This window comes from Apiospora aurea (assembly GCF_038362705.1).
Source record: "Apiospora aurea strain CBS 24483 chromosome Unknown utg000006l_segment0_segment0, whole genome shotgun sequence".
NCBI lineage: Eukaryota > Fungi > Ascomycota > Sordariomycetes > Amphisphaeriales > Apiosporaceae > Apiospora > Apiospora aurea.
Window position 1 is genome coordinate 5,218,572 of NW_027117393.1, and position 22,235 is coordinate 5,240,806.

Consider the following 22,235-nt stretch of genomic DNA (forward strand, 5'->3'; position numbering starts at 1 on the left):
CGGCGGCCGAGGGTGAAGGTGAAGCAAGAGATGACGCGGGGGGCGACGACAGCAACCTTATATTCAATGACGGGAATAAGTATTACGGGGTACCATGAGACAGAACCATCCCCACAATGTTTCCATCACCATCAAGTGCCTACCCTCAAATGAGACTGAGTTCCATATCCAGAAACGATCGGGTTACTCGACCCAAGACCCGGGGATATCCAGAGACCGATCTTCGACAAGAGCCCAAAAATCCTCGAGGAAGTCATCCGTTGGCTCATTCCACAGGATTTCCCACTGAAATCCATGGTGTCAGCCAAACGTCTGTCTTTGAAGAGGAGACGAGGAGATCCGAGGGAACCTTCTGTTTCTCGCCTCCTGGGTAATGGTAGAAGACCGAAATTATACTTACATCTTCCGGTTCTGACCCGGTTCTGAAGCCGTAGAGATACCATCTCAGTTGGTAGTTTACCGTTTCCCAACCCGGATAATAGGTTGAAGAACCCCGCAATGTATGCTCAGACGTGTGCCAACAGCACATGTTTCTCGCTATCCCATCATTTAGCAGTATTTCGTTTTCTTTTCTCCCGTAGGGGCTGAGATCAACGCCCGCGTCTTTGACGATCCCCAGCCACTGCAACAAGCCCGATCGAGTAAGACGTTCTACTCTTGGCCTTCGAATCGGCCGATTCCAGAAGAGCAACTGGAAAACAAGCCTGACTAGTGGCGAGCTCCAGCCAATTGGGACGTAGCTGTCTTGAAACACGTTCAGCCTGATGTGTATGACCCGCCGGACGTGGATGTTGCTGGTGTTTCGAATAACTTCGGCCGCGAATTCGGAGCAGCCGCCAAGCCTCGAGGTCACTGCCGAATGCATTCGACAGAATATGTGGTCGCCTATAAGTCTTGCCATTATGTGGATTAACGGATTCTCAGAATTTCCAGATTGGTCGAAAAGGTTGCAAATCAAACCTGCTTCTTTGGCCCATCTGGGGCCGATGATGCTTTTGATGACGCGCACGTCCGGAACCCGGAGGTTCCACAGTCTCGTAATCCTTGATCCTGTGGAAGTTTGCCTATGATTCGGGCAGCAAAGGGGCTGCAGTTTCTGGAACAAATCCCAGTGCCCTGTCAGAGGGCATTCGCAGTCGTCACTTGAACTCGTTAGGTCCTTCTTTTGAAGATACCCACCATGGTCAAGTATGCTCATGAACTGGGGGTATTTCTCGTGATCTAGAAGTTTAACACGGTGAGTATAGCCTATGAGGCTTAATACGGGCCTAGAACCAAGTATTTAGTATTATTATCTCAGCAGTGGTGCGTATAATATGTACTCTTACATTCCGTTATGGCTGGGTTCGTTCAAGGAAATTCCCATATCGGCCAGTAACTGAAGGGTGTCCATGGCGGTGAAAGCGACGCTATACTATTGGGAAAGGTGTTCAAGTTAGAAGTTATATGCCGGAAGGTATCCTAAAATAAAAGAATACTTACATGAGCTAGGGTAAACCCATGTTCATCTGTATCGAATGGTGAAGCTTCACCTATATCGAACATCTTTTGAAGAGTTCCTACGTCTCCCTCCAAAGCGGCCTTAAACACAAGCGTGGAGCCGGGTCTCATCGTGTATATACGCAAATTAATATTCCAGCCGCCGAATGACCTTTGGGCGCAAATCTCCCATGCTTTTCTTGCATCAAGCAACCAAGCTGGGGCTTGAAGACGTACAATCCAGCTCTTTGACGTGCTAGACTTGTTCCTGAGTAACGCGCTTCTTCGTTGTGTGCCAAAAGTTCCAATGGTGGAGTAATCCTTTTGGGTCACTTCGGGTTCATCGCTGTGCGGCAGGATCGTGACAGACATCGGGTTCTGAGAAGGGGTAAGTTGTGCTACGGCCTTTGCGACTATTATATCTGGTTGCAGTTTCAATAGGGTGCTTGATATCTGTCAGCTTGTGAACCCGAAAACAGGACTAACTGTAGCTCACATCATGTAGCCGTTCTGAGCTGACTGAAGCATTCTCACAGCGGTTTCCAAACGTTTCTCCAACGTTCGAAGTTCGTCCTTTTTCAACACGACTTTGAGACAGGAGAGTTTCCTCTTCACGCGCCTCGCCGAGTCTATGTGCATAGATAGATCGCCGACTAGGTCCGATAGCTTCTGGAGGGCTATGCGGCAGCATTGGGTGCTCTTCCGTGCCGCCGTCGGGTCCCATAGGAGTGGACATAGCTCGTTCTCGGCGAAGTGGGTTTCGGCGTCCCAAATCGCAGGGTCTAGGCACTCGATCTGCATCATCAGGTCGGCTATGGTTTGGGGGACGTTCCTGACCTCGTCCCACAGCTTCTTCAGCTTGAGGACGGAAAGTCCGGCTTTCCCCGCCATTTCTGCGAGTGCGACGCCACTTGCAACAGCACCTAGAGTCTCGGCCATTTGATTTTGTTAAATGGGTAATGACTAAGAAGTTGCTGTAACAGGCTTTCTAAAGAGAAACCTTGAAACCGACTTGGGTATTAAAGAGTGGTTATGCCTGATTAGAGTTAAGACGAGAGAGGACAGGTCTTGCGTAGAGGCGGGGTTGAAAAGATATTGCTTGCGGCTAAACCCAGCATCCATCTGTCAAAAGTTGGAGAAATTCCCATGCCCTGCCTCCTTTGTACAACCACACACTCCTGCTTGGTCTCCTTGATGCACCATAAGCCTCCAATCAAAACCCGCCAAGCCACTCCACCCAGCAGGCTTCCCATCAGGCTCTCCCGTCAGACTTTCCCGTCAAGGCTTCCTGCACAGGCTTTCTCTGGTCAAGCTTTTCTGATTGGGCTTTCTCACCAAGCCATCTGAAGATACAGGTCAAAGCATCATCCAAAACTGGTAACGGCAGAATCGGCAAGAGTGTATGATGGGCCATATACTATTTTCGATTGGTAGCTATTGCTCTTTGACCTCAAGGTTGGACTTTGGTTCTTTTGGATTTGGTATGCCATTTGCCTGGATGTGAATGGTTTACGCGGGCGTAACCCTGTTACGGACATCGACTGCTGGAGAGGACAGCGAAGGCAGGAAGCCTTGACGGGAGATCCCGGGGGGCGACTCCCTTCAAAAACATTTGGACCTTCCAATTGTTCGTAGGAGGACGGGGTTCGTCTTCAATAGTGTCATGGCAGCCACGCTTGGTATAATTTCTACATAAATTCCTGACTGATCGGGGGTCAGGTATTGTCACTGATGGTGTCCAGAGAATATGGCAACGCGGACGTCCCATGTCTAAGGGGCTTGATTGTTCGTTTCTTTTCTTTTTCTTCTTTCAATGCGTTCGACTAGTAGTGTTTTGCTGTTTACATCCTTAGTGGGATCCTTGTCGAGTAAATGAGACCAGCAATTCGACATGACAAGGTACTGAATAGCAAAGTAGTGAAAAAATCGACCTCGTCATTTTCAGACTGCTTACTAGTGTTACTTGGCATAGTCGCTGACTCACAAGTCAGGGGCCACCTGTCATCCGTGCTTGGACTGGTTGGCCCCACCAACGAAGCTATCATTGATGGTGCGGCACGTCATCCTCTTCCAGGCAGCATCCGTTGTAAACACATATCCATATGCATCGGCGTTGACATTGCTCATGAGATCTGGCATTTGCAGCGGACGGTATAACTTCGCGATGGGCAGCATGAGAAAGACATAACTTTGATCCCCTTTCAGTATATCATCATTGCACACTCGGGCTTTCCACAACGAAGACGTGGCTATGCTGCGACCTCTCGCTAACCAGAAGGACCAGCCAGTCAAGCATGGCACCACGAACCATCAGTCCAAAACAACCAACTCTCAGAGAGCCAAGTTCTGGGGCACTCTGTTGCTAATCATTGCAAGTCTCGCCACAGTCACCTTCTTGGTTCGCTCGGGACTCCCCAAATACTGGGATGGATATGACAGCGATCTCGAGTATGGTCCCATCATCGGCATAGTACGTCACTTATTCCCCATTTACGACCCTTAGAATTAGTAAAAACTGACATGATACATAGGATATTGGCAATGTAAGCCAAATCGCACCCCAAGAAACCCTGTGGGAGAGCACTCAACCGTGCGGCCAGTAGCAGAAGTTCTGCCGAAGAACACCCAGCGCTTACATGCACATCAACAGACATACGCCCGGGTCGCGTACACAGGGGAGGACTTCATAGACAGCAAGGTTTCCAAAGACAGCCATGGGAACACATCCATCCCTACCTGCGTCGCCTTTACCGACACCGAGGTACTAGTGGGACAAGGTACGCATCACTCGACCGAGCCTACACATAAAGCCCCAGGGTGAAGATGCTGACACACGTATTTCTTCCGAAGACGCCCTGTGTCAAGCACATACGAATCCGAAACGGACAGTATGCAACGTCGCGAGATTCTTGGAGTCTCGCTGGTCCAGCCCCGAGGTCCAATCCCTCATACCTGATCTCCCTTATCGAATTGTCGAGGCCGAGCACGACAGAGTGGCAGTCCAAATGACCATCGCCGGCAAGCCCAAGACATACACCCCCCGGAGCTGGTCGGCCTCTTGATGGGCAAGCTCAAGAACATCGCGGAAGCGGGCCTCGGCGTCAAGGTCACGCATGCCACTATCGCGGTGCCCCCGGACTTCGACGCGGAGCCCGCGCGGGCTCCGGGCGGGGCGAAGCCTTATTCTCTGCAATATCCGAACCGAAACCCCATGGAGGCGGCGGCGGCTCTGGGCGGACTCAGGGTCCTGCGGTTCGTCAAGGAGCCTATCGCGGCCGCGATAGCGTACGGCGTGGACCGGGCGCCCGGCGAGCGCAACGTTTTGGTCTACGACGTGGGTGGTGAGAAGACGCAGATCAGCCTCATGGAAGTGGACGATGGGGTCTTCGAGATGCTCAGCACAGTAAAGCTTTCAGTCGGCGGGAGGCATTTCAATGAGCGCGTTGTGGGAAAGTAAGCAAGCAAGGAACCGCCGTTTCTCCGCGTCGTGAGCCATCTCCGAACACGACTGACTTCTTTCCTATTACGCCTCCTAGTTTACTCAGGCACTTCAAACGGAAGAACGGCGTCCAAGAATCTGGTATTACAGCAGACTCGCTGAACAGACTCCAAGAAGGAGTTGAGATGGCGAAGAGGCGGTTGAGTACCAACATGTTTGCCCGAATCGAAATTCCCGATTTCTACGGGACCATCCCTCTTAACGAGACAGTCACGCGAGCCAAGTTCGAGGATCTCAACAAAGACCTGTTCCAGTCGAGTCTGGAGTCGCTCCAGAAATTGCTAGGTACGTCCCAGTTACATGATGGGCATTGGGAGGGAGCCCACTGACGTGGTACCTGAGTCAGAGGACCTCAAGTTGAAGCCAGCCGATATCGACGACGTAATCTTTAGCGGAGGGTCCAGTCACGTCCGAAAGGTGAACATCCATCTTTTCCGAGTCTTGATTTTGGTGAAACGAAGTGCTGACCATCTCAAAAAGCTGAGCTTCCAACTTGACATGTTTTTCGACAAGAAGCACGCAGTGGGGATAGCCGACGAAGCTGTCGTCAAAGGAGCTGCGATACAGGGGGCTTTTCTGTCAGGCTACTCCGAAAGCATGGGACAGCCGGTGGACATCCATCCTCTGACCATAGGAGTGGTAGTACCCCTTGTTCCTCATCATAGCTGGGGGCTCCAAAGTGTAAAGCAAGGGCTAATCCATCTCGCTATTATATAGGAATCGGCCGACGGCTTGACCGTTCCCGTCATACGCAAGTTCACCATTATTCCGACCCGAAAGAGCGTCAAGGTCATGGCCGCAAGATACCATGGCGAAGAGTCCAAGGTCGTCGTCAACGTGATCGAGGGTGAGAGATTGCGTGCCAAGGATAATCGCCTGGTGGGGGAGCTCGATATCACTGGCATTCTGTCGCCATTCAGCTCGGCGAACCATACCGACTACTTCAACCTCAGCATGGAAATAGATGTGAGTGGCATACATTGAATTAAAAAAGGGTTGAATCCGCGAGAGTCGATCTCACTGACCCGCACCAACAATAACAGGCCAACGGAGTACTAGCAGTCATCGCCTACAACCCAGGTAAGTCACCACTCGAGACTGAACAGAAGCACGTATCACAGTCCTGCGGGCTAATAGTTGATAGCAACTGAGAAGGAGACGCGCATAGTAGCTGTAAGACAATATGGCCGCCCCAGTCCCCATGAACCTACCAAAGTACCTGCTAATATAAACATACGTACGCCTCAGGCCCAACCAAGCGATGACGCACGCGACAGCCGATTAGTCGAATCTCTGGTTCAAGACGGCGAGTAAGTATTTGTTTAATATATACGCCATGCTGTTTTGAGTGGCCGCACCGAAATGCAACTTCCTAGTATCCATTAGGTAGGCTAACCACATGGGTCCCTTGTAACTATAGGAAACACCGCGATTTCGAGGGCCCCCTCATGGAGCAGTACAAGCAAATGGTTGATCTCGAGAGCTTCGCGCTGGCTGTGAAGAAGGACGCCCTGGCTAAGATGGTCTTGCCTAAAGCCGCAAGGGGACAAGACGAGTCAATGAGGTATGTTTATCTTCGATTCTCCCCTTTATCCCCCCTCCCCCCCTCAATTGCAATCCATGCATGAAATCTCAAAAACATCTTGGCTCACACACTTTGTCAATCGATTCCTAGGCAAGTTTTGAAGGCGGCGGAGTCGGCCCTCAGCCTGCGGCTGGATGAAGGGAGCCCCGTATCACCTCTTGGTCAGATAGCGAATGCGAAAACCCAATTGGAGAGAATGTGAGTGCCCCTGTGCTTTAGAACGCGTACTACCTCACAGCACCGAAAAATTCAGCGGATATTGACTCCTGCCTTCCAGTGTGAAGGGATTGTTGGTTGACGACCTTGCGGCTTTCGAATATGACCAGATTTACAAAGTCGGGAGCTCGTCGACAGGGGCTGTGGATGGTAGACGGGATGAGCTCTAAGATGCAACTCCTTCTGGCGCCCTCCCCCCTTCGCGCCCCCGCCTTTTGCTCGTTTTCCCACCTAAATTAAATATCTTACTAGTTTTATATAAAATAAATTAAGATGATATACCGTGTTTTTAAAATTTTAAAAATAAAAGAAAATATAAAATATCTTCTTAAATAAATCTAATTTTTTAATTAAAAAACCTTAAATATATAGTTTATTAAATCTTAGCTTAAAATATATCTTTCCTTTATTTTATTTATTTTATCCTCTATTTTTAAACTAAAAAAGTAAAATGGTGCGTGAGGGGGGAGGGCGCCAGAGGGGGTTGCATCTTAGTCCGCAATCGATGGGAGGGGGGCCGCATCTAACTATTGGTGGACGTGTTGCCCAAGTACGCAAGTACGAAATACCTACATGCAGGAGGACTCACGTGTTATGGGTTTCGCGTTACACCACAGGAAGATTTGGAAGTTAGGCAGCAATCCCGTAAGCCGAAGTTGCTACTCACGAGATGTGCTAGCTATTAGAGGGTCTACAGCCAACAAGTTTCGTTTTCGTGCGTAATTGATCAGCCCGCCTAGATCTTTTGCCACTGCTTTGTCTTCCGAACCCGAACATGTCCGGCCCAGAAGATGGCATGGAGCATGTCTCCTATGTCGCAAATAGCGAGGCTGACTTGGACGATGCAATCGACCAGCTTGAAAGGATGGTGGATGAGCACGAAGAAGACTCGGAAACTAGAGCGACGCTATTATTCTTCCTTGCGCAGCATTATTTCCAACGATATGCCCAGGAAGGAGAGAGGTCCGATCTTGACGACGCTGTCGCTGCGCTCAAAGAGGCGGACGAGATCAGCACGGATGAAACAAACCGGGCCGCGCGCTCGGGGATGCTCGGTCGACTATTGCATCACAGATTTACCAACTACGAAGAGCCATCAGATCTGGATGACTCTGTGGATGCGCTCAAGGTGGCGATTGATCTCCATACAGACCAGCCGAGTCGCGCATCATACTTGGAGTCCCTTGGACAGGCGCTCCGCGACAAGTACAATACGTTCGGCGAGAGATCTCATCTTGAGGAGGGGATTGAGAGTAGCAGGGAGGCGGTCCAAATCAGCCTTGACGACCATCCTGAGCGGTGCATCTTTCTCAATAGTCTTGGGATCATGCTTGCGCAGAAATACGAGTGGACGGGCGATCCCGAAGATATCAACGAAGCGATCCGAAAAGGTCGACAAGCAGTCCTTGTGGCTCCAGACGTTTCAAAGCGAGCCACATGCCTGAACACAGTAGGGCATCAACTCAAGGAAAGATACTTCAGGTCGGGAGACATGGACGATCTGGACGGAGCTGTCGAATGTGCAAGGGAGGCTCTCGGGATGACCCCAGAGAGCGACATTGTAGACCGAGGTCTTTATTACAACTTAGTCTGTGGCTCCCTTCGCGAAAGGCATGCGCGTGTGGGAGCCCTTGCAGATCTTGATGAAGCCGTCAAAGCGGGACGACAAGCCGAGGCGCTGATACCAGCCACGCACATGGATCGGCCCAAGGTTCTCCATAACCTTGGCATGGCCGTCCACCAAAGATATGCAAGGACAGAATCTACTAGCGACCTCGATGAAGCGATCCGTTTAACAACAGCCGCGGTCAATACTGCTGAACAGCACACGGGTCAGTTTCATTTCCTGAACAGCCTCGCGAGCTATCTCGGCGACAGATATGCAGACAGAGGCGAGATATCGGATCTTCGGCAAGCAATCGATGCCATGAGACTGGCCATCGAGAAGGCTCCTGACAACCATGCAGACAAGGGGATCTGGCTCAGTAACCTGGGAACTCTGCTAGACCCGACGTACACCTTTTCTTGGGCGAAAGGTGCTGCTGTCGACGGCCTGACCAACTTGGATGAAGCCATCGACATGACGAGACAGGCAATCGAGACGACCCCGCCAGCGCATCCCACGAGAGGTACATTCACTTACTCCCTTGGACGACGACTTGTTCGCAAATTGCGAGCCGGTAATGGAGATGCCGACTGCCTAAGCGAAGCTATTTCCCGTTTGGATTATGCCTTGGAAGATCCAAAGACTCCTACCCTCATGCGCATACTTGCGGGCAAATCTATCCTGGAGGAATCACTGGACTGGCACGAAGCCCACCAGGCCTCGAGCCGTGCTGTACAACTCGTACCCACGCTCACCTCCAAGTCGCTCGGAAACGCCGACAGACAACAGCTTCTCGGCCAACTGACCGGTCTTGCCTCCGATGCAGCGGCGACGGCGCTTTATGAAGACAAGGGGCCATTTGCCGCCATCGAGCTTCTCGAACAGGGCCGCGGCGTCCTAGCGGCCTCGCTCAATGAAATGAGGGCCGATGCTCTCGATTTGCGAAAAGCGCACCCTCAACGCTCAGAACGGTTCGAGCAACTCCGAGATCTCCTGTCGCAGCCCGTCGATGCTGCCGAGGGCCCCTTCATGGGGAAGAAAACATCCCTTTCCAGCCAAGCTCCTACCGATCAGCGCTACAACGCAGGGAAGGAACTGGAGACGCTTTTACGGGAAATTCGAGGGCTACCGGGCTTCGAGAACTTTCTGGGCCCGCCGACCGAGTCCGAGATGATGGTTGCCGCGAGGCACGGCCCGATTGTTGTCATCAACGTCAGTGAGTTCCGCTGTGACGCGCTGCTGGTGACGAAAGATGGAGTGCAGACGCTGGAACTCGAGAGACTCTCTTTGTATACGATCGAAGAGTACGCAAGGCAGGACGCCCTCCACCCAACCCGTCGGACTCTCGGGAGCCCTCCCGTTCTCGAGTGGTTGTGGGACGACGTCGCCTTTCCTATACTTGAAGCGCTAGGACTTGGAGAGGCCCCCTCTTGTGATGATAGCTGGCCACATGTATGGTGGGTGACGACAGGCATTTTGAGCAAATTCCCGATCCATGCGGCCGGTTATCACATGAGACGTTCGTCCGAAACCGTGCTGGACAGGCTCATCTCATCTTACAGTTCCTCCATCCGGGCTATCATTGATAGCCGTCGGCAACCTGCTGCCACTTCAGAAACGGTTCAGGCACTCCTGGTGGCGATGGAGGACACTCCCGGGTGGAGGGGATCCCTGCCTTCAGCCGCCAAAGAGGTATCAATGTTACGCAGTCTGTGCGAATCCAAGAACATCCACACCGTCGAGCCGATATGCCGCAAGAAGGAGGTAATGTCTGAGCTTCCTCGCTGTGCAATATTCCATTTCGCCGGTCATGGATACACCGATGCCGTGGACCCGTCGAAGAGCTACCTATGCCTAGAGGACGTGAAGGACGACCCGTTGAGGGTGGAAGCCTTGTTGGACATGAACCTGCGGCAGCATTCGCCCTTCCTAGCGTATCTATCGGCGTGCGGGACGGGCCGGCTCGAGGTGATGAAGTTCATGGACGAGAATATACACCTGATCAGCGCATTCCAGCTCGCTGGGTTCCGCCACGTCATCGGTACCTTGTGGAACGTGGATGACGATGTCTGTATAGACATAGCACAGATCACGTATGAAGAGATTGGTAAGATCAGGGGTTTGCAGGACGAGGCAGTCTCTCGCGGATTACACAAGGCCATTCGGGACCAACGAGACCAATGGCTGAACGACGCGAAAGCCCAGGGGGCACAGAGAGAGTTCACAGGCCTCAGCCGTGAGTGGACTGAGGACACGAGTCGGATGGAAGGGAGTCTGATTGGAAAAGATGAACAACAGGAGGCGCCCATCAGGAAGGCGTTGTGTAGAGGGAGGCAAAGAGCCCAGAGAGAGGATAGACTGCCAAGGATAGGAATCATGTGCGAGTCGGATGATGGCAGTGACCAGCCCGGGTTGCCGCCATTGCACTGGGTACCCTACGTTCATTATGGGCCATGAGGAGGAGCGAGATTCCATATGTTTTTGTTCAAGCTAGATCCAACGTCAAAATCTGTTCCCCATCTCTCCTTCGCCCTTCACATTTGCGTGCGGACACGGAAATTCAGCGCAACCCAGTCCTCTGACATCTCACCTGAACCCCCTCTGAACTTGCTTTTCTTCCCGCTTGGCCTAGCCACATCTGCAAGCTTCGGCAACTCGAAGCACATGAAAGAGGTCGGCGCAGACGTGACAAGGACTTTGATGGTATCCTCACAACGATCATGTCCCATAGCCAGGAGCTCGTCGGGAATTAGCATCTGCAAGACCGGTTTCCACTCACCCGTGGTCCCCGACCTGTAATCATCCGCGTCGCGGTTACTGAAGCGTGGCGGGAGGGGGTGGTAGTCCCCGTGGTAAGAGTTTGTGATGCTCCAGCTGTAGTGGGCCATATTATAGAGGTGGACGTAAAGGTCTCGGCCTCCCGGGCTTTCTTTATTTCGCACCTCCAGTCGGAGCTTCTCGCCATGTCTCACAGTCACGATACATTCTTCATGAGAACAGCCTGTGGCCATGGCTCCATCATGCCGACATCCGGGGCAGTGCGCCGTTCCATCAGAGTCTACGACTTGGATGTCTAGCGACTTTGTGAAGGTGTCTACCGGAAGTTTCAGAGCTTGGTTGGCTAATACCTCCACAGCTCTGAATTTGGTCAGATGTTCCATGATGTCCAGGATGTAATCTGCATTCTCTTCAGGGCTATAAGGGGACGATGGCAGACCGGGGATCGGTTGGTGTGAATGGTCATAGATCTCGTAGCCCTCCTTATTGACAGTCGCATAAAACGAGAACGAAGTCTGATCAAACATTTGGCTGTCAATTTTAAGAGATGGCCGCTGCTTGAGAGCGTCGATCCAGACATCGGAACGAGGTAAGCGCAGGTCGAGTTTGATCGGGAATCGACGGAGGTCCAGATGGGTAATCGCCGTCGCTGTCAGACCGGAGCCCAAGTCTCTCGTTGCCTGCGTTGCATCGCCCAGATCCGACGTGAGGGCCCGGACTTCCGTGACCTCCACCACCACATGATTGTCCTCCGAAGAGCTAAACATGCTTGATGTCGCTTCCTCAGCGCCGATAATTCCATGCAAGGAAAATCGATCTCCTTTGCAAATGCCGTGAGCTTCGCCAGCTTCCAGTTGAAAGGGCGCCTGGTCTAGCCCCCGTCGACCCTTCCTCCTGACGACGGGGATGGACGCTGCTTCAGCTGCCGCGTAGGCATCGCCGAAGAACCACAGTCCCATGCTACCGTAGAGCATCGGGTTTTGCTCCGGCCATTCCTCTCGAAAGCGAGCGCGCAAGTGGGAATAGATATGGTGTTGCCACCCGCCAACTCGCCCGTACTTTACGAAGGCCCGGATCAGAAAATACGACAAGACGCCGTAACATTCGTCGCCGACTTTCAGTTCGCGGGCGATCTCCCTAGGTCCGCACGCCGTAAGGATGGTGTAGCCATCCGGGTCTACCAGCCAATTCGGGCGCAGCGAAGAATCACGATCGGATGGCTGGGCGCTCCCATCACTCGGGCCGAGACTCTTCCCAGGTAATGGGGGACGTGCCAAGTCCACGTCTCGGTCATAGGGCAAGTAGCGAATCAGGGGATCCGGCTTGTCCCGCACCGCGCTGCCAGAAACGCAGCAGTCTAGGACGAGGGTGACTTTTAATCCCTTATCGACCATCGCTTTGAGCTGGTACGCCAGCTCCAAGCCGCGAAGGTACTGGATCTCGGCGACATCATCGCTGGCTAGAACGGCCAGCGCCAGGTCTCCTGTAGAGCCGTTGGAAGAGGGACTGCCGCTATCGGGCGTGATGGCGGTGCTGTGTCCGCTGAAGTGGATGTATACGAAGTTGCCAGCCGACGCACGTGCGGTGATGCCTTCGATGCTGCTGAGTACGTTGCTGTGAGTCGGCAACTCGGCTTCCTCCACTTCACCTGGATAACCGGGATTGGTCGCATCCGCGGGTCCGGCTGCAAGTACTTTGATGTCGACCCCCAATGGTGACCGGGCCAGCTGCGCCTTGATCTTGAGCACATCTCGCACACAGCCTCTGAGCGGTGGTCCCCAGTTTTCGCTGTTGGCGACAGGGCAGAAGCAGTTGCCAATCAAAAGTGCATAATGTGTCGCCATAACGGTATTTACTTCGGCCACGATCGGAACGAGAGTGTTTGTAGCAAGCACTGGCAATACCGAGGCAAAGAATCGAATAGTTTTAGGCAAATATTCTGTCGCATTCTCTGTTACTGTCGTCGGGCCTACCCGGCTCACCAAACCGTGGATGCCTTATCACTGCCTCGGGCGAATGTCCTACAGGTTCTTCTCCAACGATTGGACAGTGAGAGTCGTTTATCCCCAACGCCCTGCTTCCCTACAGTCCTACCCCGCCGTTCGAACCGTCTTTGGTACCTAGCATCTGACATACACGCCTAACAGCCCTATCTATTCGTGAAAAAGGCTGCAGCCCATTGCTCAGGCGCTCTTCAGGTCATCTTCTGCCACCTTTTGTCCCTCCTTAGCAGACGCGCCATCCGTCTGACAGAGAGTGTATTGGTTCCCGTCGCATGTTGTCTCAATCTTGTATGGGCCCTCACGCCCTCCGGCGACCTTCAGGTACACAGAATCGCCAGTGGAAAACTTGTGTGTCTTTTTGGAGGTGCCTTAGCAAGGCAGCGAGGATCAGGCAGGTATAGCCCAGCAGTACTAACCGACAATGCCCTCTTGACCTTTCCCTTCCCGGAATCAGCGTCGATGGTGAAATCAGGGCTTTGGCGCCTTGAGCAAAATGGATGTCAATTGTGTGCGATGTAGTAGCTTCAAGATCGCACGACTTACCCGTCTATAGTACTCATATTTTTGATGAGAGCGATTCTAGAAATGACGAGTTTTGAAAGGACTGGGTCGCCTTGACTATGTAACTGTGTTTGATCAACATACGGTAAGACAGGACGGGCCCTCCGCGGTGCCCAAGTTCTGAGGTCTTATTAAAAGGGCAGCGGGGTAGGACTTTGGCCGCATTTGATGCCTGATAAGCTTACAAGGCGTCATTATAGCTGTGGCTGTGCCGCCTGCGGCGGCTCAAGTCTTGTGTCACCAAACTTGATTTATAAATAGGAGTCAGTGTCCTGCCAAATGATAGGTACATTCAGCTTTTATGGCGTGTTCCAGTATTCCATAACCTTACTTCTAATCCAACCGCGGCTGTGCGGACCCGCCATTGAGATGCCACCCCTTTTTTCTATGTTATCCAGAGCCCGGGGCTGTTTTGCATTCAGGGGTCAATCGGCTGCAACAGTGGACTTGGAGATGGCCTCGGTCCATAATACTCAAGACAATGAATCCTCAAAAAGTACCATTTGTCGATAATGTTTCCTACTGTCCGTGTGATGACTAGCTGACAAGTTTGAGATGTCGCTAGTCGAGGACTACAGGCCCGGATATCCGAGGTTTTCAGCCCTCATCGCAGCGAACGCCGACTTCTTCGTTTGCAGACGCTTCTCGAGATTACGAGCAAGACTTCTGCTTCTGAAACAAGACCAGCTCGCAATTCTCGAGTCCCAGCTAAACGAGTTGGACCGCAACGAAGACCGTCCTTTGTTTCTGGGCATGAGCCGGTCCGATAATAACACAGCCCGCAAGTCATTGCTTGCTGAGATCGATTCGCATCTAGCGGGTTACGGTTCGTCTAACAAGAGAGACTGGGTCGTAAAGCGCGTACTGAACAGTGCCTAGACGAGTTCTTGAGTCGCTCCCACAGCACGCTCAATTTGAAGAAGGCGTTATCCCGAGACGTATCGAGTCTCGAGAACTGGGTGGATGCAACTAGCTGCATAAGTAGGGACGAGAGAGGGTTCCTCCACCATGAGAGGGAACTTCTTACCCTGTCTGCATCCGAGGACAGCGCGATAAAAAAGCTCGAGGATTGGGTAGAAGACCTGCTCGTCGATCGCTATAAGGGTTTCCGGGCAGTATGTCCTTTATCTCTTCCTTGGATACTTATACGGGATGTTATCATTGGCACTGAGCTTGGCTAAACACCTTTCAGATCTCCCAACATGATTTGTCGACCGATCCGAATGTATACCTTTACTCGGGCCCGCTGATCAAACGTACAGCCCGAGTGTTGATGTTGGTTATAATTACGTCGCTTCTCCTTGTCCCCGTTGTCGTCTGCATTCTTATCGACAGCGTCTGGGCCCGGATATGCGTCATCATAACGTCTACCGTTATCTATCTCTCGATACTTTCTCACCTCACCAAGTCGAAGATGATAGAGTTGATTCTAGCTGGAGCAACGTACGTCCCACTGCCATTCATGAGCTGTGTCTCCTCATTATGAAGATTTCCGAGCTGTATTGCTAATATTTTATTGCAAGTTTCGCAACTATTCTGACCGTCTTCATTTCCAATGTTGATGAAAGTTCGGGTCTCAAGAGTTGATTGATCCACACATCGAAGATGCGCCCACCGAGAAAACAAGGACATTAGGGCCATGAGTTTCCCATGCATTGATGGTAACATATCACACAAAACATTGCTCCCAGTAAATACCATTGTAGTGGTGGTGGGGCATGCCAAAAGGACAAAGCGAATGGGTGTATTGTGTTCGAGACCATCTTTTGTGTGTCCCTCATTGTCTCCCACACAGCATTGTACTCTCTGTTGTACGTGAACAATTAGCTATATGGACGTATCGCCGGATTTCCTGCTTATAAATAGACCTAGGGTCTCCTCCCATATCTGCTTGGGAGCCCATATCTTCGATAATATCGAGTCCCTCGCCATTACTGCTTCCCTCTGTCGTCCCATAAAATCATCTTCTGAACCCCTCATCATGTCTAAGACACCTCACCAAGATCGGCCGCAAGAGCAGCAAGGGCACAGCGCTATGTTCGAGGCTCTAGCCACGACAGGTTTCCAGTACGATGACATCTGCGGCTTGCTGCCCAACCAGCAATGCGTCCCGCCATACGATGAGCACACAGACGGCAGCAGCGGCAGTGCCACTGTCGCGACTGGGCGGGACGACGAGACGAGTGTGGACAAGAAGAGTAAGGACAAGAGAAGTGAGGACACTGATGACGTATCCTACTCGGAACGTAACGTTGAGGGGGACAACGACGAGTCAAGGCCGGCCAAGAAGCCTTGGTGGGGCGTGACGCTCAAATGGACTGGCTCTGGTAGTCGTCCCGTTATGTATAGCTCCGTTCCCCAGTAGTGCAGTATTTTCTTTCTCATAAAGAGCTAACGTTACCATATATTAGCTTGACTTGGTATAGAGTCTAACTTACTAGGAAAGAGGAAACTAGAAATGGGAAATATTTACCTTCTGGCTATCATGTTGTGTTTAACTGGGTAATGGAGTACACTCACAAGGTTTTCCATCCATCCCTTCCTGTTGCCTGACCGGTCAGTTTGCCTCGAGCCGGTCGCTATTCCCCGATTGTGCGCGTTTTACAATGCCCAACCACCGCGGAGTGAGAGACAGCGCAGTCCATAGGATGTCTTTTTGCAAGATTCATACCTATCACCCGACATTCACGACACCAATTGGCAAAAGAAAATGCCCGTCTCGATGTTACTTGACGAATTTTAAAGCGGTACAAAGCGCTCTACCTCCACCACAGAGAATACCACAACTTCACCTAACTTTTCCAACCTTCCCAACTTGTCTGATGGGGCTACGTACCAGGTGTGCATCGGGAAGGAAACCAACAGCCAGTCGTCAGGTCAGGCGCGCAGGATGTCAAATGTAATACACGGCAGGAAGATGCATGTCGGCTGTTCCCAGGCCGTCTGGGACCAGTGAGCGTGGGCGAGAGGGGTGTAAAGGGCATCGCGCGGCCCGAAGGTCGCATTGTCGTTGAAGGTGGCGCCGAGCTGCCGGCAAGCGGAAATCGCGGATGGCGATGCGGCTGCCGAGGAGCTGTTGAGGGAGGCTAGCCCAAGGACTAGTTGCACGGCATTGCTGAGCTTCTCCATTTTGTCTCTGTTGCTTCTTCCTTTTCTTTTCTTTCCGAGTTCCGGGATAAAACGCCAATAGTGTGACACAGGAAGCCCAACTCAGGGTTTTATTGCCGGTTTTTGTAGAGCAGGAGGGGTAGGACAATACGGACAAGGAGGTACGAGTTCGGGTCATCTTCCTACGTTACCACATGCCACCTGAGAAGAGGCTAAAGCCATAGATTCGCCGAGATCCAACATTTTCCGAACTTCGGATTTACCTCCTTGTAAATAGCAGAACCAACCACTCGGGTTGTAGGCCGATGTAACCCATCTCGTTTCTTGTGTTGCATTATTCGAGGTTGTTGGTTCGTGGCGCCCACAATTCCACACCCCTTCGGAAGTAAGGGATGATCGCCGGCTGGTATTACTTATTTGAGAGTTTCCCATCTCTGACGCAACTACTTGGTCTCCCCTTTCGACAAACCAAGTTTGCTTCCAAACAGTGCACTATCCCATCATGGCTACCAAATTTGATACCACACCTGAGAAGGAAGCTGGGGTCCTGACCTTCTTCCATCGCCAACTTACCTTCACCCCCTCCCCTGTCCTCGATGTGGATCTCTCGGGGCAAACGGCCATCGTTACCAGATCCAACGTCGGCGTCAGTCTGGAATGCAGCTGTCAGCTTCTCGACCTCGGCTTAAGCAAGCTGATCCTCGCCGTCCGGGACGAAGCCAAAGGCCATACCGCCGCTGCTGACCTAGGTCAGAATCGCGACAACAACACCAGAGATGTCGAGATCGAGGTCTGAAAGTTGGACCTGTCAGACTATGATTCCGTGGTCGCGTTTGCCGACCGGGCCAACAAGTCCCTGCCGACACTCGACATTCTCATCATGAACGCGGCCCTCATCCCCTTCACCTTTGCCCTGAACCCTCGTACCAAGCACGAAGAGGGCTTCCAGGTAACGCACCTCTCAACGGCCCTGCTCACCCTGCTGCTCCTCCCCGTCGCCGCCTCGAAACGGCCGCGCCAGAAGCGCCCGACGCGCATCACCCTCGGCTCGACCGAAGGCGCCGCCATGTCCACCTTCACGGAGCGTGGTGCGGTCCCGCTCCTCCCCGCGTTCGATGCGCCCGTGGTCGGCGGCGCCGGCGAGTTCCAGAACCGGCACTCCGCCACCAAAGTGCTGGGCTAGCTCTTTCTCGCCAAGCTGGCCGCTGTCGTGCCGGCCGACAAGGATATCGTCGTCCTCAACGCCGCGTCGCCGGGCATGTGCCACGACACGCAGCTCGCGCGCGGGATCGACGACACCCTCGCGGGCAAGCTGGCCAAGACGCTCGTTACGCGGCGGATGGGATACACGGCCGCTGTCGGGTCGCGCAACGTGGTGGATGCGGCGGTGAACCACGGCGGCGAGTCGCATGGGCGGTACTTCTCAGGTCAGAAGATCAGACCGTAGGTTCTTCCGCTCGTTTTCTTATATTCTAGTCATTGCACTGGGGCCAATCTCGATACTGACTGAGAAGCAGCATGGCGCCGGTCGTTTACACGGAGGAAGGGCAGAGCATCATGGATCGGCTGTGGCAGGAAACACTGGATGAGCTCTCCTTTGCTGGCGCGAGAGAGATTGTTGATAGAATTGCCAAGGTGCAATCGTAGTACAAGATCCTACAAGTCTTAACTGATGACAAATAAGAGATGCTTTCCATTGTCCTGCAACCCCACGACTTGGGAGCCATGTACAAATCGCAATGGAAGTCCGACTGCTAAGTGTGCGAGGTATTGGATTTGAGCCAAATTTCGCCTTCTCCTTGTTGAGTGTCAAGCTGCATTGCAGCAAAATGACCAAACTCATATTATTATTTGACTTTCCTGAATGCAGCCCCTATTCTCGCTTCCCTCCGCGCACCTCCAGAGTAGCTTCCTTACCAAGCTCCTCGAGACCTTGCCCCTTAACAGCGACGGCGTCCTGCGTTTAGACATATAATCAGCGTCACCCGCGCGAATAATCGAAAGAGAAGGGGATGGAGGGAATCTTGGTGGTAATAGAGAACCATGGACGACATCCCAACTTACCATAGAATCCTGATCCCACCCCGTTGGCACCACCACCCCCTTGGCCATCTCCGCACCGGCGCCGCACCAGATCCGTCCCTTGGCTCGCCTCTCCGGCGAGGCGAGCACCTCGTCGACGACGCTCCTGGCGTACTCCATCGTGTCCATGCGGGTTACCCCGTCGTGCCCCTGCGCCCGGCTCTTGATGACGTGCTCGATGGGCTTGTAGAGCGAGCCCTCGGGCAGGGCGAAGTTGTCAAAGTGGGTTTGGCCTTTCGAGTGGACCGCGCCCGTCACGATCTCCATGACGTCGACGCCGAAGGGCTTCAGCTCGTGGCGTAAGGTCTCGGCCATAAACTCCTCTGCACGCTTGAGGGCTGAGTAGGTTCCTGTTGGAATGGGGGCCCTCGCCCACCAGTGTTAGTTGCCAGGGTAATGCGGATTGTGATGGGTGGACCGGGGGGGGGCCAAGAGAAGGTATCATCGCTAAGAAAACCGGTCCTGACCAAGGTACGGGATATTGACGTATCCAGCAATCGACGTCACAAACACCGCCGTCCCCTTCGCCCTCATCAACAACGGCGCAAACGCCTGCGTAACCGCGAGCGGCGCGAGGTAATTGACCTCGAACGTCTGCCGGACCTGATCCAGGTCCTCGTCGAGCAGCGGCATAAAGTGCGGCTGCGCCGCGTTGTTGACCAGGATATCCAGCCCGCGGAACCCGGTCTGCATGTCGACCACGTCCACGGCCTTGCGGATATCCTCGGGCTTGGTCACGTCGAGCTGCAGCATGGCGACGTCGGACAGCGAGTCGATGGCCTGCATGTTGTTGCCGACGTGCCGCGCCGTCGCGTAGATGTGGTAGCCCCGGTCCCGGAACGCGCGGGCCAGGGCCGAGCCGATGCCGCCGTCGCTGCAGCCGGTGATGAGGACGGTGGGCTTGTCGTTGGAGACGAGGAAGGGCTGGTTCGGATCCCAGCCTGATTCGGGGTCGGACTCATCATGGCTTTCCACCGGAGATTCCTCGGGAGGGGCTGGTTCCGGAGCCGGTGTCGGTTCTGGGCTTGCGTCGCCCATCGCGCCAAGAGGGAAAGAGGACGTTGGCTAAGAAGGCAAATAGGCGGTGGGGAATACACTTGAAATTTTCAAGTGTAGACTTTCGGAAACAGACACACTCAAACTGTAAACATTGAGAAGGCAGCCATAACCCCTCCTCCAGTTAAAAAATGGGTTGGTTTGCGCTGGATATGCGTGTTGAGGGTTGATGGCGGCCTGGGGCCCTGAACAGCGGCACAGGTAGCGTTTGCATCCTTCCGGGGGAACTATGGCCTATGGGATGGCAGACGGCGAGATTGTCGAACGACGACCCCGCTCGTCTTTGGGCGGCACATAACCCACGTGTGTGATTGGATGGTCAGTATGACGTAAGGTCAGGAAGATATGCACCGGGGACTATTTCCAAGAATAAATATCAATCCTAGAGGCAATAATTTATAAAAGCCTTGCAGAAATGTTGGTATGGTCGACGACATGGATGGATGCAGTAATGATTAGATGTATACATGCTTCAGTAGTCTATTAGACAGCTATGTACAATAAAGACTACTAGACTAGGAATGATATACAGCAACCCAGTTTCATTCCTTTCCGCCCAGTAAGCTTGAGACCAAAGCCCCTTATATAAATCCAGAGGCCCTCAGAACTTCCCAACAGAGACCCCCGCACCGCCTCCGCGCTGACCTCCGCCGCCACCTTCCGGAACTTGTCCCCAAGCGCCTCCACCACGACCCGCGCATTCGGCTCCGCCGGCACCGATAGACCACCGCGACCATACCCGTTACTATTATTCCCGTTGGAAGACACGAGCGAAACCGTATCCTCAAAACTCTCCTCCAGCCCGCCCATCTCCCCTCCTTCCTCGCCCGCGGCCCCCTTCATCCCCGTCTTCCCCGACGCCTTGGCCCCCTTGACATCGCGCCCGCACCGTAGCGGCACCCCGTACCCGGGCGCCGCGGGCGTGATGATGGTGTCGTCGAGCAGCGCGTGCCAGCGCGCGAGGTAGACGCCGGGCCCCTGCATGCTGCGCCGCACGGCCGACTCGCGCACCCCCGCGAGCCGGTCCACGATCTGCTGCAGGCTGCGGCGCGAGGCCTCGTGCAGCTGCGCCAGGTAGTGGGCGTGCACGTCCAGGACGGACGCGACCTGGTGCTGCGTCTCGCGCGGGAGCTCGGCGTACATGTTCTGGAGGCCGCCGCTCAGGGCGCCGGCGGCTCCGGCGCCGAACACAGCAGCTTTGTTGTCATTGCCGTTGCTGTGGTGGGATCGGTGTTGCTGGGTCTTGAGGGGGAGGGGCAGGTTGCCGTCGTAGTTGGGATTCCGCGGGGCCTGCCGGAAGCTCGTGGCGGCGTCCTTGACCCAGTCGAGGAAGAGCCTCTGGATGTCGGGGCAGCAGCTCGAGACCTCGTGCAGGAACTTGAAGAGCGACGTCTTGTGCTTGCGGAGGAGAATCACGTAGTCCTCCACCGAGGGCGGCTCTTTGGTCTTCTTGTCCGGCTTGCCCGTCTTGATGAGGTCGCCGACGAACTTCTGGATCAGGGGGACGTATTTGTGGAGGGATACCTTCGCGTGGACCGCTCGGATGATGGGTTCCACTGATTAGACGTCAGCATGTCTCTAGTAAGTCCGGGGAGAGAGGGGATAGACCACTTACTTGAGCTGGACGAGTCCTTCATCAGCGCGGTGAAGTAATCGGGATTCGATCGACAGGCGACCTTGATGATCTGCTCGCGGTCCCGCTGAGATAGCCTCGCCGAGTAGTACTCCTGCAGCATCGCGTGGTGGGCGTGGCTCAGACCCTCGGCCAGAGCAGGATCCTTGGTCGCGAGAATCGTGGTGATGATGGACTCGTGGCCCATCATGCTGTTGGCGCGCATCTCCTCGCGCGTGGGCCTGGAGCAGTTGACGTGTTCGTCGATGGCGGCAAAGTGCTTGTCGCTGGGCCGGCCCTTCTGCTTCTTAGTGGCCTCGGCGGCCTTACGGAAGTCGCTGGCATCGAAGTCGACGATGATCGAGAGCATCCTACTACAATGTCAGCCATGTAACCCCAAGCAGTGTGAGGTGTGTTGCACCCGCCTCTGCATCAAGTTCATCCCATCTTTGGCGCCCTTGGTGATCCCCATCCAGTTCGTGACGCCTCCCACCGTCATCTTGGAAAGGAAGAGCTTGTTCATGGCGTTGATCATGGTGGCCGCATTGCCGAGCCGCAGTGTCTGGGCGACCATGGTATATGGATATCTGCCAATAACGTAGTAAGCGACCGCGACGCGTATTAGCGACTCCAAGTGCACCAGTTACACT

General features: G+C 53.6%; 10 protein-coding genes across 10 annotated transcripts; 5 read left to right on the forward strand and 5 right to left on the reverse strand.

Annotated features, from left to right (window-relative positions):
- Nucleotides 1-183: 183 nt before the first annotated feature.
- Nucleotides 184-2,370, reverse strand: PG986_010209 (uncharacterized protein; the record flags this gene model as incomplete). Its single annotated transcript, XM_066846431.1, has 5 exons — nt 184-285; nt 401-1,268; nt 1,329-1,414; nt 1,483-1,924; nt 1,976-2,370. 5 exons carry the CDS (start codon nt 2,368-2,370, stop codon nt 184-186), a joined length of 1,893 nt encoding a protein of 630 aa, XP_066698829.1.
- A 1,360-nt stretch (nt 2,371-3,730) lies between these two features.
- Nucleotides 3,731-6,949, forward strand: PG986_010210 (Hsp70 chaperone BiP/Kar2; the record flags this gene model as incomplete). Its single annotated transcript, XM_066846432.1, has 12 exons — nt 3,731-3,949; nt 4,011-4,022; nt 4,130-4,240; nt 4,472-4,932; nt 5,025-5,225; nt 5,275-5,617; nt 5,696-5,944; nt 6,022-6,058; nt 6,123-6,151; nt 6,227-6,288; nt 6,399-6,542; nt 6,841-6,949. The coding sequence occupies 12 exons, from the start codon at nt 3,731-3,733 to the stop codon at nt 6,947-6,949; spliced, it is 1,977 nt and encodes a 658-aa protein (XP_066698830.1).
- A 605-nt stretch (nt 6,950-7,554) lies between these two features.
- PG986_010211 (uncharacterized protein) lies at nt 7,555-10,842 on the forward strand (the record flags this gene model as incomplete). Its single annotated transcript, XM_066846433.1, has 1 exon — nt 7,555-10,842. One exon carries the CDS (start codon nt 7,555-7,557, stop codon nt 10,840-10,842), a length of 3,288 nt encoding a protein of 1,095 aa, XP_066698831.1.
- Nucleotides 10,843-10,919: 77 nt separating this feature from the next.
- Nucleotides 10,920-13,007, reverse strand: PG986_010212 (uncharacterized protein; the record flags this gene model as incomplete). Its single annotated transcript, XM_066846434.1, has 1 exon — nt 10,920-13,007. The coding sequence occupies one exon, from the start codon at nt 13,005-13,007 to the stop codon at nt 10,920-10,922; it is 2,088 nt and encodes a 695-aa protein (XP_066698832.1).
- Nucleotides 13,008-14,282: 1,275 nt separating this feature from the next.
- Nucleotides 14,283-15,213, forward strand: PG986_010213 (uncharacterized protein; the record flags this gene model as incomplete). The annotated part of the gene is made up of 3 exons (XM_066846435.1): nt 14,283-14,553; nt 14,607-14,842; nt 14,920-15,213. The coding sequence occupies 3 exons, from the start codon at nt 14,283-14,285 to the stop codon at nt 15,211-15,213; spliced, it is 801 nt and encodes a 266-aa protein (XP_066698833.1).
- Nucleotides 15,214-15,708: 495 nt separating this feature from the next.
- Nucleotides 15,709-16,092, forward strand: PG986_010214 (uncharacterized protein; the record flags this gene model as incomplete). Its single annotated transcript, XM_066846436.1, has 1 exon — nt 15,709-16,092. One exon carries the CDS (start codon nt 15,709-15,711, stop codon nt 16,090-16,092), a length of 384 nt encoding a protein of 127 aa, XP_066698834.1.
- Nucleotides 16,093-16,604: 512 nt separating this feature from the next.
- On the reverse strand, nt 16,605-16,856 carry PG986_010215 (oxidase/Diels-Alderase; the record flags this gene model as incomplete). Its single annotated transcript, XM_066846437.1, has 1 exon — nt 16,605-16,856. One exon carries the CDS (start codon nt 16,854-16,856, stop codon nt 16,605-16,607), a length of 252 nt encoding a protein of 83 aa, XP_066698835.1.
- Nucleotides 16,857-17,337: 481 nt separating this feature from the next.
- Nucleotides 17,338-18,282, forward strand: PG986_010216 (Short chain dehydrogenase sol3; the record flags this gene model as incomplete). The annotated part of the gene is made up of 3 exons (XM_066846438.1): nt 17,338-17,584; nt 17,648-17,961; nt 18,034-18,282. 3 exons carry the CDS (start codon nt 17,338-17,340, stop codon nt 18,280-18,282), a joined length of 810 nt encoding a protein of 269 aa, XP_066698836.1.
- A 426-nt stretch (nt 18,283-18,708) lies between these two features.
- On the reverse strand, nt 18,709-19,955 carry PG986_010217 (NAD(P)-binding protein; the record flags this gene model as incomplete). Its single annotated transcript, XM_066846439.1, has 3 exons — nt 18,709-18,792; nt 18,900-19,240; nt 19,385-19,955. The coding sequence occupies 3 exons, from the start codon at nt 19,953-19,955 to the stop codon at nt 18,709-18,711; spliced, it is 996 nt and encodes a 331-aa protein (XP_066698837.1).
- A 528-nt stretch (nt 19,956-20,483) lies between these two features.
- Nucleotides 20,484-21,955, reverse strand: PG986_010218 (uncharacterized protein; the record flags this gene model as incomplete). The annotated part of the gene is made up of 2 exons (XM_066846440.1): nt 20,484-21,529; nt 21,589-21,955. The coding sequence occupies 2 exons, from the start codon at nt 21,953-21,955 to the stop codon at nt 20,484-20,486; spliced, it is 1,413 nt and encodes a 470-aa protein (XP_066698838.1).
- Nucleotides 21,956-22,235: the final 280 nt, after the last annotated feature.